At 49.5% G+C, this 15,268-nt stretch overlaps 1 protein-coding gene across 1 annotated transcript; it reads left to right on the top strand.

Annotated features, from left to right (window-relative positions):
- Window positions 1–370: 370 nt before the first annotated feature.
- On the top strand, window positions 371–12,889 carry LOC125706110 (lactadherin-like). The gene is made up of 10 exons (XM_048972649.1): window positions 371–637; window positions 5,512–5,637; window positions 5,781–5,912; window positions 7,884–7,997; window positions 8,097–8,278; window positions 8,614–8,769; window positions 8,899–9,043; window positions 9,786–9,970; window positions 10,174–10,329; window positions 10,963–12,889. Exons 1-10 carry the CDS (start codon window positions 559–561, stop codon window positions 11,104–11,106), a joined length of 1,419 nt encoding a protein of 472 aa, XP_048828606.1. The 5' UTR covers window positions 371–558; the 3' UTR covers window positions 11,107–12,889.
- The last annotated feature ends 2,379 nt before the right edge of the window (window positions 12,890–15,268 follow it).

The raw sequence follows: 15,268 nt of genomic DNA, 5'->3' as shown, positions 1-15,268 counted from the left end.
GAGAATTCAGAGACTGATGGAAACACAAGCGAGAGCTGCCCGGGATTCAGGGAAACAAGTTTATTTTTATTTATCATTTTTCTGAAATTTGACACTTTAAATGTATAATTATGCTCTTTCCGTTGGAGATAACATGTTTTGTATTTGTACAAAAAAGTACAAAAAAAATATTTCATTACTTCATATAACCACTCATAACCAAATTTAACTATAATAGTTTTATTGCATATAAGTATAATACGTATATATACGAGTTATATCCCCTTAATAAACATTAACACCATACTAAAACGCATTAGAGTTTAACTCTCCGACAACACCCCCACAGCAAAGTCGCTCAACGTGCCGCACTTTACGAAGCGTGTGCAGGCTGCCGGCCTTTATAATGCGGGAAAGGCGCTGTAATTGGCTGGGGCCGCATGCACACGTGTTGCAGATCATGCTAATGTGATACCCGCCTCTCCGCTTTCAGTCTCAGTCGGAGACCAAACACTCAGCAAGTCTCTCGGAGCCGTTCGCTGTACGGAGCGAAAGCAGCTGAACCGCAAACGACCCATCATGTGGAAGCGCCGCCTGACAGTCTCCTGCCCCATCGTACTACTCCATATACTGATGGTGGCTGTTTGCGCGGTGTTCGGTAAGTCCGCTTTTGACTTTGTGAATCATCGTAGTACATTTTACACGCAGGGAATGTTGTAACTTGTTTTATTGCTTCAGGTTGCTCGTAAGACTCGCGGTTTAAAGTCGATTGAATCTCTGATCTACTTATCCATTGTCGCTGGTTAGTGCACAGTGCAGTTGTTCACGTCGAGTCCATAGAAGTTCAGTGCAGCAGATCGGCACCAAGTGAGAAACCTGAACCTAATTTCTGCTGACAGCGGAGTTTTAAAGCGATCGCACTTAGGCAAACTCTAGCGTCGCGGGGGGTCACTTTAATCCCCTCCTCACCCCCCACCCGGGATTGGCGTTTTCTGGTGTAAAATGCACTGTCCCAGGGGGCCCGAAACACGTGCCGGTGCTGAGAGTAATAACACCCCTTCTCCGGTGCTCTGTGTGCGGTGCATGTTCCGGGCGCCGATCTCTGTATTGCAGGTAATCAGATTGTAGGGCTTTTTGCTTCACTCCCCTCGGGCACCCAAACGGAGGATCTCCGAGCGCTTGTGCCGCCTTTTCGTTCGCGGCGTTTCGTCACCCGCAGCCCCCTCGAAACGGTAAAACGGGGAGAGGAGAGTATCAGGCATCTGAACGGCTTCCACAGACGCAGCGCTCCGATTAGTAACCAAACCGCTGTCATTTCCCACAAGAGCAAGAGGAACAGTGGTTCCTGCTTCAGATCTATGGAGTGGTTGAGGAATCCCCCCCGCTTGCCCTGTGTGGTTTTAAAGACTCGATCAGATACTGGGTTTTGCTTTCATTCCCCATTAATCATATCCTCACTCCGGGAGCTGTGCGGGTTGGTTTTGTGGAGTACAGTGAATGGCTCCATGGCCGTGGGCCCGGCCTCCAGGGCCGAGGCGGACAATCGGCCACCAAGGGGCCCAATAAAACAGACAGACAGGCTTGATGCGCATAGCCAGCGCTACCATCTGTTTTGCCGCAGACAGCCAGCGATTTCAATGAATTAGACGGCATATGTCTGTCATATGCAGTGGCCGTGCGTTATTTTTACAGATTAAGGAGATTACACTGCACTCCAGTCCCGGAAACCAGCTCTGCCCTACCATGGGCCCGCCTTAGGTTTCCTGTCAATCCGTCATTAATAGGACTTTAGTATAAGAGATTGTGAAATGTAGTACATTAAATGCACTGAGTGTTACTCATTAACATGCCCAGGCAGCTGCATGTAATGAATGGACACACCAGTCATACTAGGTGGATTTGAACAGTGTCCTCTCCTGCTTAATCTGCTGACATAAAGACAGGTTTTAGATCGGATGAACAAACTACACCCACTTGTTTTGGGTGTTGCTCTTGAATCACACAGGATCCGCTTTGCTCGTTGTTCTTCTGAGGATGGTGTGTGTGTTCTCTCTCCGGGGCTGTACTCCGGACCTGCCGCTTCCTCTGGCCCTGCCTCTCTGGGTGTTTTGCCATGCCGCCGCTGGAGTTTGCTCATGTTATTTTTAACTTTATATATATATATATAATGTGTATGTGAACTTTCAAACTGCGGTCAGAGGCACAGCTAGACCCAGACTCAGAGGGTCAGAGCTTTGCCGATTGGCCTTGCTGGAGGCATGTTTTCCGGGAGACTGCCGAAGTCTGGGCGCGAAAACGGCGAGCGAGAACCGGCCCTGTTTCTGGGTGTTCCTCAAGGCTGTGCGGTTTGGATCTGAAAACGTGCGCCATGTGCTGCCCGAACGTGTAAAGGACACCCCGAAGAACACGGTGGCATTTCTGTCACCAGCGCGTGGGCACAAAAAAACGCGGCACCCTACCTCTCGGGAGGCTCCAGAGTCTGCGGATCTCCGATTGTTTTGTGCACTTCCTGCACGATCTTATCTGGTGTCAAAAATGCAATTTCTTGGGAGGAAATGGAACTTAACGCTTCAGCTAAGGTTTATTTATAGCTGTTTCTCCACACTTGAGTTTGCAGAGATTACTGAGGTTTACACGGTCTTTTCTGGGATGCCGGGCTGCTCCTCGCTGGGGCCACATCGCCCTAAGCGTGCGGGAGGTTTCGCTAGCGGTTCTGCCGTTCCGTGTGGTTGTGGGATGCGTGGGCAGACGTCGATGGCTCCCGACTCGAGCTTCCGGGTGAGGGTTGGCTCCCACGTGCACCCCAACATACAGTGGTCTCCGTGGGTGTGTCTCCTGCCACATGAGCCCGGTATCCATGGTTCCCTGTGCCTGCGGAAGTTTGCTGTAACCTACATCTATGTGTTGGCCTCGTTCCGTGTTTGTTTTCTGGTTTTTGTTTGTTTTTGTGTCAGAATGAAGGAGGTTAGGGTTAAGCTTATTTTTGTCCTCTCCCGCAAGTCAGTTTTGGCGTTTGGAGGTCTTTTGCATCTCGATATAGAGAATAATAAACACAGTTCGCTCCTTTTTTCCCTCCTCTTCCTTCTATGTCCTGTGGGCCTCACAGGGGCAGTTCCTCCCAGCTGGCTGTCTACGACAGATAACTGACCTTCAATGCCATTTTAAACTTGATTTTATCTATAATTAAGCTCTGCCTAAAAGCTGGATTTAGTTGATGATGTCATTACCCTTAGTAATTTACTAAGTGTAATCAAATCTTAAGTAATTTTATCACCCATGTCACTATAACTGAAATGTTGTCAGGCTCCTACATTTGTTTGCTAATTGTTTATGCTCCACGGCTAGACAAAATGGCAGCACGAAGAGATTTTTTTTTGTCCTGTAAAATGCTGAGCTTTTGCCCCAGGCTGCTCTGTCCACCCGCCTTGAACATTGTGTCCTGCTCCTGCGGACGACTCCTGGGTGGGGTAGCGGGAGGATGTGTCTTCCAACGGCTGCCTGGGGAGAACCGTCCAGAAGCTCGCTGTTCCTTTGCTGTGACGTGCACTAAACTCCGGTCACCAGGGAATGCAAGCCTTTTTTTTAATTAATTTTTTTTATTTTTTCCTGCCCCTTTCCAAATAGGAAATCCGTTTCTCGTTAACAAAGCTCTTAATTTCCTGGGATAGCGCTCTTCTGCTCAAGTGCCGAGTTCTGCTCAGTCTGCCAGCATCGGTTAGCATCACCGAGCGAGTCGTGGATCGTGCTAATCATGAACCCCCCCGCCCCCGGAACATCAGCTTACCTCGTGATAATTTCCCTCTTCCTATTTTCTCTTTTGTCTGCATCACGACCTGCGTTGAGTAACCGGAACAGAAAACGGGTGGATGTTATTCGGTTCTTGGGTTTTATGGGGTATTTTTCCCCATCTGTGTGCTACAGTCATGTAAACGGTTTCGCTTGGAACAGTTGTGTTTTTAAAGTATCGTTTTACATGCTGTGGGGAAGACTTCAGCAGCAGCCCGGGACTCGCATGCTGTGTTGGCTCCTGTTCGTGGGTGGAGAGACCCAGGGGAGCCTGATTGCAGTGAGACAGGTGGTGTTGAGACCGTCACACATACTCGAGCTTAAACATCACGTTTGGGAATCGAGCTTCAGTTTATTGGCTGCTTGGCTCAAAGGCTGCTGACCGCTTCCCATCAAACCCGGGAAGGAGATTAACACGCCCAGCCTTGGCTTGCTGTTCTTTTTGCAAAACGGGGGATATTTACTCTTGTTGGATGTACAATTTGATGTGTCCTGATAGTTGCATATCTTAGCTTGGAGGACTTCATACTAACAGACTTTCAGGGTCAAGAATGTGCACAGTCCATTAGTACATAAAGGGGGGGAGTTTGTTATGACTAACTCTCCCTTCCTGGTCCGTCCCACAGCGCAGCCAATCACAGGCCGGCCTCTCCCAACTGGCAGCATTACATCAGCACTGGATTGGGTCATGCTTCCGAACTGTGCAGAACCCTATAGGCTGATGGCGTTTAAGTTGGCATGATTTAAATGTTGCATTATGGGGAAAATTTGTGTTTTTCCAGTTTTGCACGTGGAGCAGCTGCCAAAGCTTTTCCCAGCTGTTCAGCTTGTGGAAAAAAAGGAACAGATGGTTCTGGAAGCTTCAACAAAATCTGTTAATTTGGTTACACCCCCTCCCTCCCCCCCCCCCACCAGCCACAGGAGTGACGGCGAATGAATGAAATGATGCATTGTGATATGGACAAATGATCCTTAAGATGCCTAGCGCTGTCCCCAAAAAGGGGCTGCTCTTCCCCAAGTGCTTCCCCAGCTTCCGTGCATTAAGCCGGCCCTGACAATGCGGGGGAGTTAATTTATTGAGACTCAGGCTTGAGTAAAACGGTGAAACAGATTAGTACAGTGAAACCTTATACTTGACACGAGGCGCAAAGGGCCGGTGCGTGTGCAGGTTTTTGGGGTAACCTTTAGGTCAGCTGTTCAAACCCAGGTGTGAGGACTCTTCAGCCAATCAGTCCTCTGTTTGCTGATCTAATTAAGGAGTTGCAGTGAAAATTCAGACAGCGGCCTTTTCTGGATAAGATTGCCCACCCTTGCCTTAAAGCATCCTTTGTGTACAAATCTATCCCACCCGTTAGTTTGTTTATCCTTGCTGTCTGAAATGATGCTGCCGTTATTGCAGTCACTCTGATATGACTCATTAGAGTAGACGGTTCATTCGTGCCTTTTTCTTGGCTGCTGATTCCCGCTTTACAATAGGGAATCGCACTGGAGTGTTTGTCGCCTTGCAGCGGCTGGTGGCATAATGCTGCCCTTTTAGCGGCGGCCCGGGCCTGTCTGTGTGAGGCCCGCCAGGCGGCATCTGCGTGTGGCAGGCTCCCGGGCAGCACGTGACCGACATGTCCCCCCCCCCAACCACAATGCCGGCTTGTGCTGCCCGTCCTGTCGGCCTCCGCCTTCAGTATGTGTGGCTTCCGTGGCGATGCATCCCTCATGCCACATGTGCGCCGCTTGGTGCGCCCCCTGCAGGTGAATACTGTGAGGTGAACCTGTGCCGCAATGGCGGGACCTGCGTCGCTCGACGGGGCAGCCCCTCCTTCTTCTGCGTCTGTCCCGACGGCTTTGGCGGGGAGACTTGCAACACCACGGAGATCGGTAATGCCCCCCCCCCCTCGAGGGCCGTGAGTGTGCGTGTTCCGTAATGTCAGTGAATGCCGCCGTCTTCTCATTACCTATGACTGTGTCCCCTTGGAAACTTCTGCCGTCCTGATGTCTAGTCCCCCCCCTCCTGCCCCCAGGGCCCTGCAATCCCAACCCCTGCAAGCATGGTGGCATCTGCGAGGTCACCAACGGCGTCCGACGAGGGGATGTCTTCAGTGAATATGTCTGCAAGTGTCAAGAAGGTTTCCAGGGAATTCATTGCCAGAAAAGTAAGTTCATTTTTTCAAACCCTACTTTTTATCCATTTATTTTATTAATTTTGTTCATAGGGGGCTGTGATGTCAACCATAAATCCAGGGCGTCTGTCATTCTTGAAATCCTCTTGGGTCGTTGAATGACGTTTAATATCAGGTGTTTCTGCCTCCGTGATGTGTGGGCAGATATGGTCTGTCAGAATGGATATTTCCAGGTGACGTCTCCCACAGAGACAACATTCAGTCGCTAATCTGACTCTTGGTGGTGGTGGTGGTGGGGGGGGGTAGTGGATCTGTTCCTGGTTAGCAGAGGTGAGCTTTTCCCCTTTTGATAAGACTGGCGCTGGTGTTTAGCTGGGAGCCGGTGTGCGGCTTTGTCCTGAGAGAGAAGCTGATCGGCCGTCCCTCTGCCTGCCCTGGTCGGTGTTTGCAGGCCTCGGCGGCTCGCTGATGAGGTCGTCTGCTTACCTCCCCGCTTTCTGATCGATCCTCTGCTCTGTGATGGACATTTACTCTGACTCAGGAAGATGGCAGCTCTCTTGGTAGCGCTGACTCTTGGGCCTCGAGAGCGCTGTGAACGGCAGAGCTAGTAGAGTGTGTGTGTGTGTGTGTGTGTGTGTGTGTGTGTGTGTGTGTGTGTGTGTGTGTGTGTGTGTGTGTGTGTGTTTGGGGGGGGGGGGGTTGGCTCTTTCATCACAGCTCTCTGCAGACCCTGTATGCTTTAAGTTGGCACCTTAATATAGCTCTAAGTGGTCCATCCCAGCAAATGATTTGTTCTCTTTTAAGCTGATTGAATATCACCATATATGGTGTATTGGCAAGGTGTGGGCTGGCACGGCCAGGAGACCCCAGTCCTCTCGGTGGGGTGCTAATGAATGGGTGGGTGTGTTCGGATAAGGTGAGTGTGCTTTTACATCAGCCAGACCCTCAGCGAGTCCCTGCGTGCAGCTGCCAGTGTGGGACACTGCAGTCGTTTGGCTGAATCGTCGTCCGCGTTTCGGATTCCTGCTGATTTGGACATCCCAAAAAAAAAAATAAAAATCTCCCGGGACATTCCTTCGCTTGTTCCGTGTGCTTATGCTTCAGCTAGACGTGACGGCACGCTCAGCTGAAACGCGGATCGTGAGACCGGTCTTGACGGAGGAAAGCAGGCCACCCAGTGATGCATGAGGGACTAGCAGGGTAATTAGCAAGACAGTGCAAAGGCGTATTTTGTGCTTGAAACGCTGAATCCATTTAAGACTTTGAAATAACGTGGTTAAACTTTTTGCATAGATCCCTGTACCGCTCATAGCCCCGAGCTCAGGATGTGGTCCAAATGGACCAACTCGGACTGGTTAATGTTCCCACTGATTGAACTTGACCGAATCTTTGTTCCATCTGGTCCGTCACCCCATAACTCATTTGGGCTCGACGAGGGCGGGCAGGGCGTTGATGGAGGAGTGCAATTTTTCAGCTGCATTAAACCAGATTATTTTTAGTTTGCTAATAAAGAACCATTCTCCTTTTATTTGATCTGCATAATTCATATTCATCAATTATTTGTCGTCTATGATGTGGGTAAGAATGACGTGATTAATGTAGTGATGAACATGCTGTGATTCATTTATGGAACAAATTTGTGTTTCCTAGAACCATTTCACCATTCACCCACCTTTCGTTTCAAACATGATCAAGAATATAGAATCTCTCCACATATATATATATATATATATAATTTTTTTTTTTTTTTTTTTTTTTTAAGGGTGTAAATAACACCTTCGGCTTAACGGCTTCATTATTAACTTCATTATTAAATCAAAGCGAAACAAGGTGAAGCAAAAACTCCAGTGTGGCCAGAAATACTGGAACAGTTATAAAGCCTCCGGGCTTAAGGGTGGTTTTCTGTCAGGTGCTGGTGGCCCAGTTTCTGTGTTTACTCTCCTCGCCTTCTGCGTCTGGGTTTTTGGGGACGCTGACGCCCACGCTGGCCCTACCTCTGCTCAGGTTTGAGCGACTGCGCCGGCCGGCCCTGTGAGAACGGAGGAGTGTGTCGGACCCTCAACGGGATCCCCAGCTGCCACTGCCCCTCCCCCCACGTGGGCAAATACTGTCAGTTCCGTAAGTATCGTCCCGCCTCGCATCCAGCTTTCTGCCGGCCGTGTGACTCCCATTCCAGGATCACCAGGGGCCCCTGTCGGCTGGATGTCCTCCCCACAGGATGCATCTCCCTGCTGGGGATGGAGAAAGGGGGAATCGCCGAGTCCCAGATCTCCGCCTCCTCGGTGCACTATGGCATTCTGGGACTGCAGCGCTGGGGCCCTGAGCTTGCTCGCCTCAACAACAAAGGCCTTGTCAACGCGTGGACTGCAGCCTCTTATGATAAGAGTCCCTGGATTGAGGTGAGGTGCCTGCCTCGTGGATACCCCCGTCTTGGAGGGGTGGGAGTTGGGGGGGGGGCAGGCTGCAGAAGAACCCAGGGGTGGGATTATCCCGCTGTCATTTTCTGTCATCTGCTTTTAATCCATTTCCCGTGGGTTTAAACCAGGCAGCGCCTGACCGATTTAATCCCACCTGCCATGTATCTTGAAGTTTAATTTCTGCCGTGATGAAAACGGGCAGCCGCTATTGGCCGCTTGGGACTTGGTGGGTGTCCACTTTGCAATCGAACGGCGGCCGTCTGCCAGTCCGGCACGGGAACCCTGACCGCCCACCTCTGCTCGTGTTGCGGCCGCAGGTCAACCTGCGGAGGAAGATGCGGCTGACGGGCATCATCACCCAGGGTGCCAGTCGCATGGGCACAGCCGAGTTCATCAAAGCGTTCAAGGTGGCCTCCAGTCTGGATGGCAGAACCTACACCATATACCAACTCGAGGGACAGCTAAAAGATCACGTGAGGAAGGCGGCAGCTTTAATGATAAAAGCCCCCCCCCCCCCCCCCCCCCCCCAAACTACTACGGCAGATTTCCCTGGAGCCTGTTGCCAGGTAGATTCATTAGCAATGACTCTCCCTCTGCGTTAGGTGTTTACAGGGAATGTAGATAACGATGGGATCAAGACGAACCTGTTTGACCCGCCCATCCTGGCCCAGTACCTGCGCATCCTGCCCGTGGTGTGTCGCCGGGCCTGCACCCTCCGCATGGAGTTCGTCGGCTGCGAGCTGAATGGTAACATCCTAGCCATGTGACCTATCATGTGATCGTCGCCGAGGCTTTTCAGCATGGCTGCTGGTCTTGCGTGATGCGGTGGTGCGAATTGCAGTTTATTATCCATTCACCTCGCTTGTAATCTTTTTTTTTTTCCTGTTTTTCTGCATATAATGGCGGCAGTTGGCCATTTTATTTGTAGAAGAGAATGGAAAAAGAGAAGGTATTAGGTGAGGCTTTCCAATAGAGAGCCTGGCTGACGTTGCTTAAGGGCAGAGCAGAGCTGATTGGCAGGAGGGCCACGGCCTTGACCTATAGGAACCCTGTCCTTCGTCTTCCTTTGTGGGGAGGGGGGGGGGTAAAAGGAGTTGTCTTTTGGGGGGGTATAGGGGTAACTTGTGTCGCCCAATGTGAGAAGTTGTTCATGTCTACCATTGTCGGTGCTACTTGCCACCAACTTGGTTCTGAATGGGGGTGAGGGAGCTTTAACTATATACACACGTCCCATTGAACTGTAGTTTCAGTTTTTATTTGCTATTGTCAGTGGAATAGCAATCAGGCCCGTGGAGCTGCGTCCCGGGTGGGTAACGGTGACCTTGCAGTGCCGTGACCAGAAGCCCATTAGCTGCCCGCAGCTCTGCCCATCGCGCCGCGCGCTAATCTGCACGCTCCGCTTCTTCGCTGGTCCTGCATCTGCTCACCCCGCGGCCTCCTGCACGCCTCTCGTTCTCCTCCCCTAACGGTACCTCTGCAACCGTGGCAGGCTGCTCCGAGCCCCTGGGCGTGAAGTCGCTGCTGATCCCAGACAATCAGCTGACGGCCTCCAGCGTCTACCGTACCTGGGGCATCGAGGCCTTCACTTGGTACCCCTACTACGCCAGGCTGGACAGGCAGGGCAAGACAAACGCCTGGACCGCTGCCACCAACAGCCGCTCTGAGTGGCTCCAGGTAGAGCCTGTCGCTGAAAGCTAAAGGGGCAGAACTGGGCTCACGTTATGCCAGGCGGACTTTTGTGGCGTGAACTGGCCCAATTTTGCTCTACTGTAATGCTCTCCCCTGCCTCTGGGGGGCGCTATATTTACATACCCTCAGCCTTGTCTCTGGATCACAGCTTCTTGATTTTTTTTGTCCTTTCCCCCTCACTGGAACAGGTGGACCTGGAGAACCCTAAACGGATCTCGGGCATTATTACCCAAGGGGCTAAAGATTTTGGAGTTGTGCAGTTTGTGTCTGCCTTTAAAGTGGCGTACAGTAAAGACGGCCTGACGTGGTCTGTGATGGAGGACCCAGAGACCAAAACTGACAAGGTCAGTGTGACCGACTGAGTAGAACCAGACATCACTACCGATTTTTTTTCCGGACTCAATTCTGATTTGCAAGGTCAGAATGTAATTTAAAATAACTTTTTAACATTTAAAAAGTCATTTTTGATTTTCCAATTCAATTTGATTTCAACATAGTTTCGATTTAGGGATTTTTCAGTTTTGTTGAATAGAAAAGATGCTCAGGGAACTAATGCTGTACACTGTACAATGAAAACTCTTTCTGGCCATTACTAATAATGTGCATTTGGAATTGAGCCCAAAGTTGCTGCATTAATGAACTTTTTTTTTTATCAAACACGACCAATAGGTTGCAGATGGGCGTTCGTCTTGTTAAACGCAGATCTCCAAAATCATTTATTTTCACAGCATTTCACCTCCATCTTGTAGACTGTTAAAAAAAAAAAAGAAAATGTATTCAAAAATCGATCACAGGATTTTATGAATCAATATTGGGTTATGCAAATGAAGATTAATTTAAATCAGAATCGATTTTTGTAATCCCAGTCCCCCTGCTATGTGTAAACCGCAACCTTGCTTGCCTTCTCAAGGTGGCTTTGCGTTTTTGCTTTAGCCCATTTCCCTGCGCGTATAGTGACTGCCGTTTCTCTCCCCTAGGTCTTCCCAGGCAACAGCGACAATAATACTCATAAGAAGAACGTTTTCGAGCCGACAATCTGGGCCCGCTTTGTACGCGTCCTCCCCTGGACGTGGCATGAGCGCATTACCCTTCGCCTGGAGCTCCTCGGCTGTGACGAGTAGTGCCCCGGGTGCTTGGCCACGCCCCCTTTCCCTTGCCTCGCCCACCCACTCATGCACACGCACACCTCGTTCACAGCCACCCGGTCCAGCATTATGTCTCTCTGACGCCCTCTGCTGTTTGCTAGCTTCACTTCGGTGGACCTCTACTTGCCCTCTGTAACTATGATACGATATTGTAATTCGTGGTGTAAATAAGCATGTGGTGCGTACTGGTGTCACGTTAATGTTTTGTGCTGCGTGGACCTGACCCGGCCCTGATCACCTGTAGCCTGTAGGAGGACCAACGTCCTCTGTGTTTGTGGTGAGGTTTAAGTAACTTTTTGCGGCACTATTTACAGAGATATATGGAGTTTAGTGGTATTAGTATAGGATGTCTGCGATGGGCTGGCCCCCCATCCTGGGTTGTTCCCTGCCTCGTGCCCATTGCTTCCGGGATAGGCTCCGGACCCCCCGCGACCCAGTAGGATAAGCGGTTTAGAAAATGGATGGATGGATAGTATAGGATGTCAGGTTTCGCTGGTGTTTTGGTCAGCCTGTGAGCACGGTTAAGTTAACCATTAACACAGTAAGTAAGTAGAAGGCAGGACAACAGTGTAGAATCTTCAGGAGCGACAGACGTCGCAATAACAGCCTCCCGAAACCTGAATGACACCTTCTGGATCCTGTCCCTTCAGCTGAGGAGATGGGCAATCCTGTTTTTTTCTTTTTGGTTTTCCGTTTTAACGAACTGCAAGGTCTGTTTATCCAGTGCAGAGATCCAGAACGGCGTCGCGGCGTGGCTGAGCTTGTGTTTTCATTGGTGCCGGGACGTGGAATGTTGGCAGGCCGTACCCGTGGGAGTCGCTCCTCTCGGTGGTGTGTTAGCTGCCTTTCTGGGCGAAGTTCAGAGGTGTGTTAAGGGTCTGTTCACTGAAAGCTGGACTTGGTTAGTTTATAATTTTCATGAAGTCCATTTTTTTTCCCCCTGACCTATTAAAAGCAGGAATTTTTAAAAGGAATACTTGATATTTCAGAGAGATCCAGGCTGTAGCCCAGTCTGGAATGTGGCAGTTTTTCACCAGGCAAGTGTTTAGAAACCAGAGAAGAATCTTAGCAGTGACTCAAAGGACATTTGTGTTCTGGCTGAATTGTGCATTTTTTCCCCTTCTCTGCTTGCTAATGCATTCCAAACTCTCCTGCTTGATGACACTGCAGGAAGTGGACCGCCGTGCCCTTCTGTTTCCCTGGGGCTGTCAGGCCCCCAGTCGCTTGGCCTCCCATTGGCTGGTAGACAGGCTGCAGCCGGTCGGGGACAGGAAGTTTGTGCCAGGACCTGAACTTGTGGGATCACCAGTAAAATGGGGCCAAAGGTGCTGGGCTTGTGCACTGTGGCACTGGTGTCTTCCGGCTGGAGACTCCCTGTGTCCCAGGGATGGATCTGCCAATCCGTGGGTGGCGAGCAGGGACAGAGCGGCCAGCAGAGTGGAGGAGCCTCTCGTGGGCCGGGAGCAGTTGGGCTGCCTCCCAAACGTTTGTACCCGCAGGCCGAGGGCGCACATGTAGTCTCATCCGCTGTAAAAGAATCGAAGATGTACAGATAGACATGGCGATCGTCTTTGAAGGCATGCCACCAACACACTAACTCTTCTGTTTTGGTTCGTCTCCTGCTGTCCTGTTTTGTTCTGTTCATCAAGATGTTTATCTGCTTTTTTTTTTTTTTTTTTTTTTTAAATGCAAATTTATTGTTAGTTTACTGAGGTTTTTCCCCTCTTGAATTTCTGAATAAAGTTGAATTTTTGTTTAACTGTTTTTTGTTTGTTTTTCGTTTGTTAAACACCTTGCTTGTTTTCACCAGACCCCAATGAGCCACGGGAGGGTGTTGTGGGGCTGCCGACAAGCTCATGAATGGCTTCATTATCCTCCCTGAGGACGGGCTCGGGGACGTCTCCGACTCACTGACAGACCGGAAGCATCAAACGCGCGGTGTCAGATGAGCACATGGAGGCTGGGGGGGTGGGTGGGGGGGGGGGTTGTAGAATTCCCTGCTGATCTGCTTTGGTTACGTCCAGCGTAATTGCTACTTATCTGCCAGTGCACTTTCTTTTGTCTTTTTTCTATCAGGTAACCCGTTTTACTGAGGAAAACTCATTGTGTTCAAACTACAGGCGAGCAGAGATGCAAAGACAAAAGTCTCTTTGTTTACATTAGGTACTGAATGTATCTTAATCTAGGTACCGGTGCTCGTATTAACGTGTGTTATGCGTGCAGAAGCCTCCTTCAAATCCTCATTACCCTTCCTTGTGTGCTGACCGGTTCATAGCTGTCCTCAAGCTTGTGTGTGGTGAGATTCTTCTGTTTATTTTATATAGTGCCTTTTCACAAAATTGTCACCCCAAAGCACTTTACATGGGTGTGTTGTGGTACATTATAACATCATTAAGCGAAACATTACAAATAGGTAGATTTACTTTATTATCCTCATAGGGAAATTTTGATTTGGACTCACCAAAGCTGGACCCACCAAAACGAGTAGAAACACCCAGTCCCTCATGTGAAAGACATCAGACAAAAGACGAGCAAATAACTAAGCAAATAAAAGTAAATAAATTGACGAATGGATAAAAGAGTAAGTTACAAATGGTAGTAAATTTTAAAAATATCATGCCCATTATTTTTTGTTTGTCATTTAAGGCTATTGTTCCAAAAGCTGATAGATGGAGTTGCAGGAACGAAGGAGATCTTGAAATGGTCCAGTTTACGCCAGTGGACTCCATGCCTTCTGCCCGACTCATACTGGGAGTAGAGAATGTGGGAGGGGTCACTGAGGATCCTCTCTACCCATCCCAAAAAGAGGGGAAAGGAATGGCAAAGAAATGAGAGAAAGAAAACCAGATAACAGGAGAAGAAGAACTAAAACCTCCCAAGTAAGGAGAAAAAAAAACAACCGGGCATGCTAACATTATACAAAATTAAAAAGGGGGCTTGCTTGCTAAAAGCGAGGTGTGAACTGTGGTCAAGGGCAAAGCCAAAGTCCATCGATGAGTCAGCTCCTCACAGCAGCCTGTGTGGGGGGTCGAACTGAAGGCAACGTGCTGCATGTCACGGTTCGCAGTGCTATGTTCTCATCCTTCCCATCTTAAAGGCCTTCCGGTCCCCGTTGGGATCCGTATTTTTTTTCCCTGCTGCAGTTCGATCTGCACCACATGCAGCATCCCCACTGCCCCTCTGAGTGAGGAGACCGAATTTCCATTTCAAGAGGCTCGCTGGGCAAATGCATAAAGTAATACAGAGCGTGCACTGTGTGTGTATATCATGTTAAATATAAGTAAATGACCAATTTAACAACTTCAATCCAACCAGCCCCCATATATTTCACACTCCACAGTCTCAGAACTGAAATAATTCTTCACCAGGTTTAACTGTGAAGGAAATACATATTTTAACATCCTGACTCTTACCTCCTCTCGTTGGTGGTCTTTATGTTTTATGGGTGACCAGTGTTTCAGAAGGGCAGTCTAAGTATCATACTGTACCAAGGAGTCCATGTGTGGAAGTATCTGTGCTATGAATGTATATCAACGCAGAACTAAGGTTTCAAGGTGACAGGCTCCCGGCGAGTGGTGCAGAGGTGGGCAGAATTAGCATAGTTAGCATGAATAGCACAGCCACATGCTGCTCCTTGAAAGCAGCAACACTCAGATAAGAATGTGAGCCGGCACATGGATATTTATCATTTTAAATTACATTTATTGGGTCTCTGGATCTAGCAAACCAATCAGAGTTGAAGGAGCATGAGTCACAGAGAGATCTCAGAATAGAACCAGCGCTTTTTCGGTTCGAGAGGAGGCAGATGCCGTGCTTTGGGTGCCATAAGGATGCCACCTGGTTGGCTGCTAGCAGCACTTCCCATTGAGCGCAGGCCCTGGGGGGGGGGTTGCATCTCCCAGCTGACTGGGGGATCCCACGTGGCCCCTGTGGAGGAGCTTGGGTCTGATCTGCCAATCATGCTACCATTGTGACCCTCACCAGGGTGAGGATGTGATGCAGACGAGGACAGCGTGTTCAATAAACCACTATAGTCAGACGGATGGTCAAAAAGCTTGCCAGTAACATTGAAAGAATTTGGTTACACCCAGGTATATACTGTATACAGCTAAAATTGGAAGGGGGGGGCTCATGGGTG

Source organism: Brienomyrus brachyistius, chromosome 13 (genome assembly GCF_023856365.1).
Source record: "Brienomyrus brachyistius isolate T26 chromosome 13, BBRACH_0.4, whole genome shotgun sequence".
Classification (NCBI taxonomy): Eukaryota; Metazoa; Chordata; class Actinopteri; order Osteoglossiformes; family Mormyridae; genus Brienomyrus; species Brienomyrus brachyistius.
This window is presented reverse-complemented; position numbering and strand designations above follow the sequence as displayed.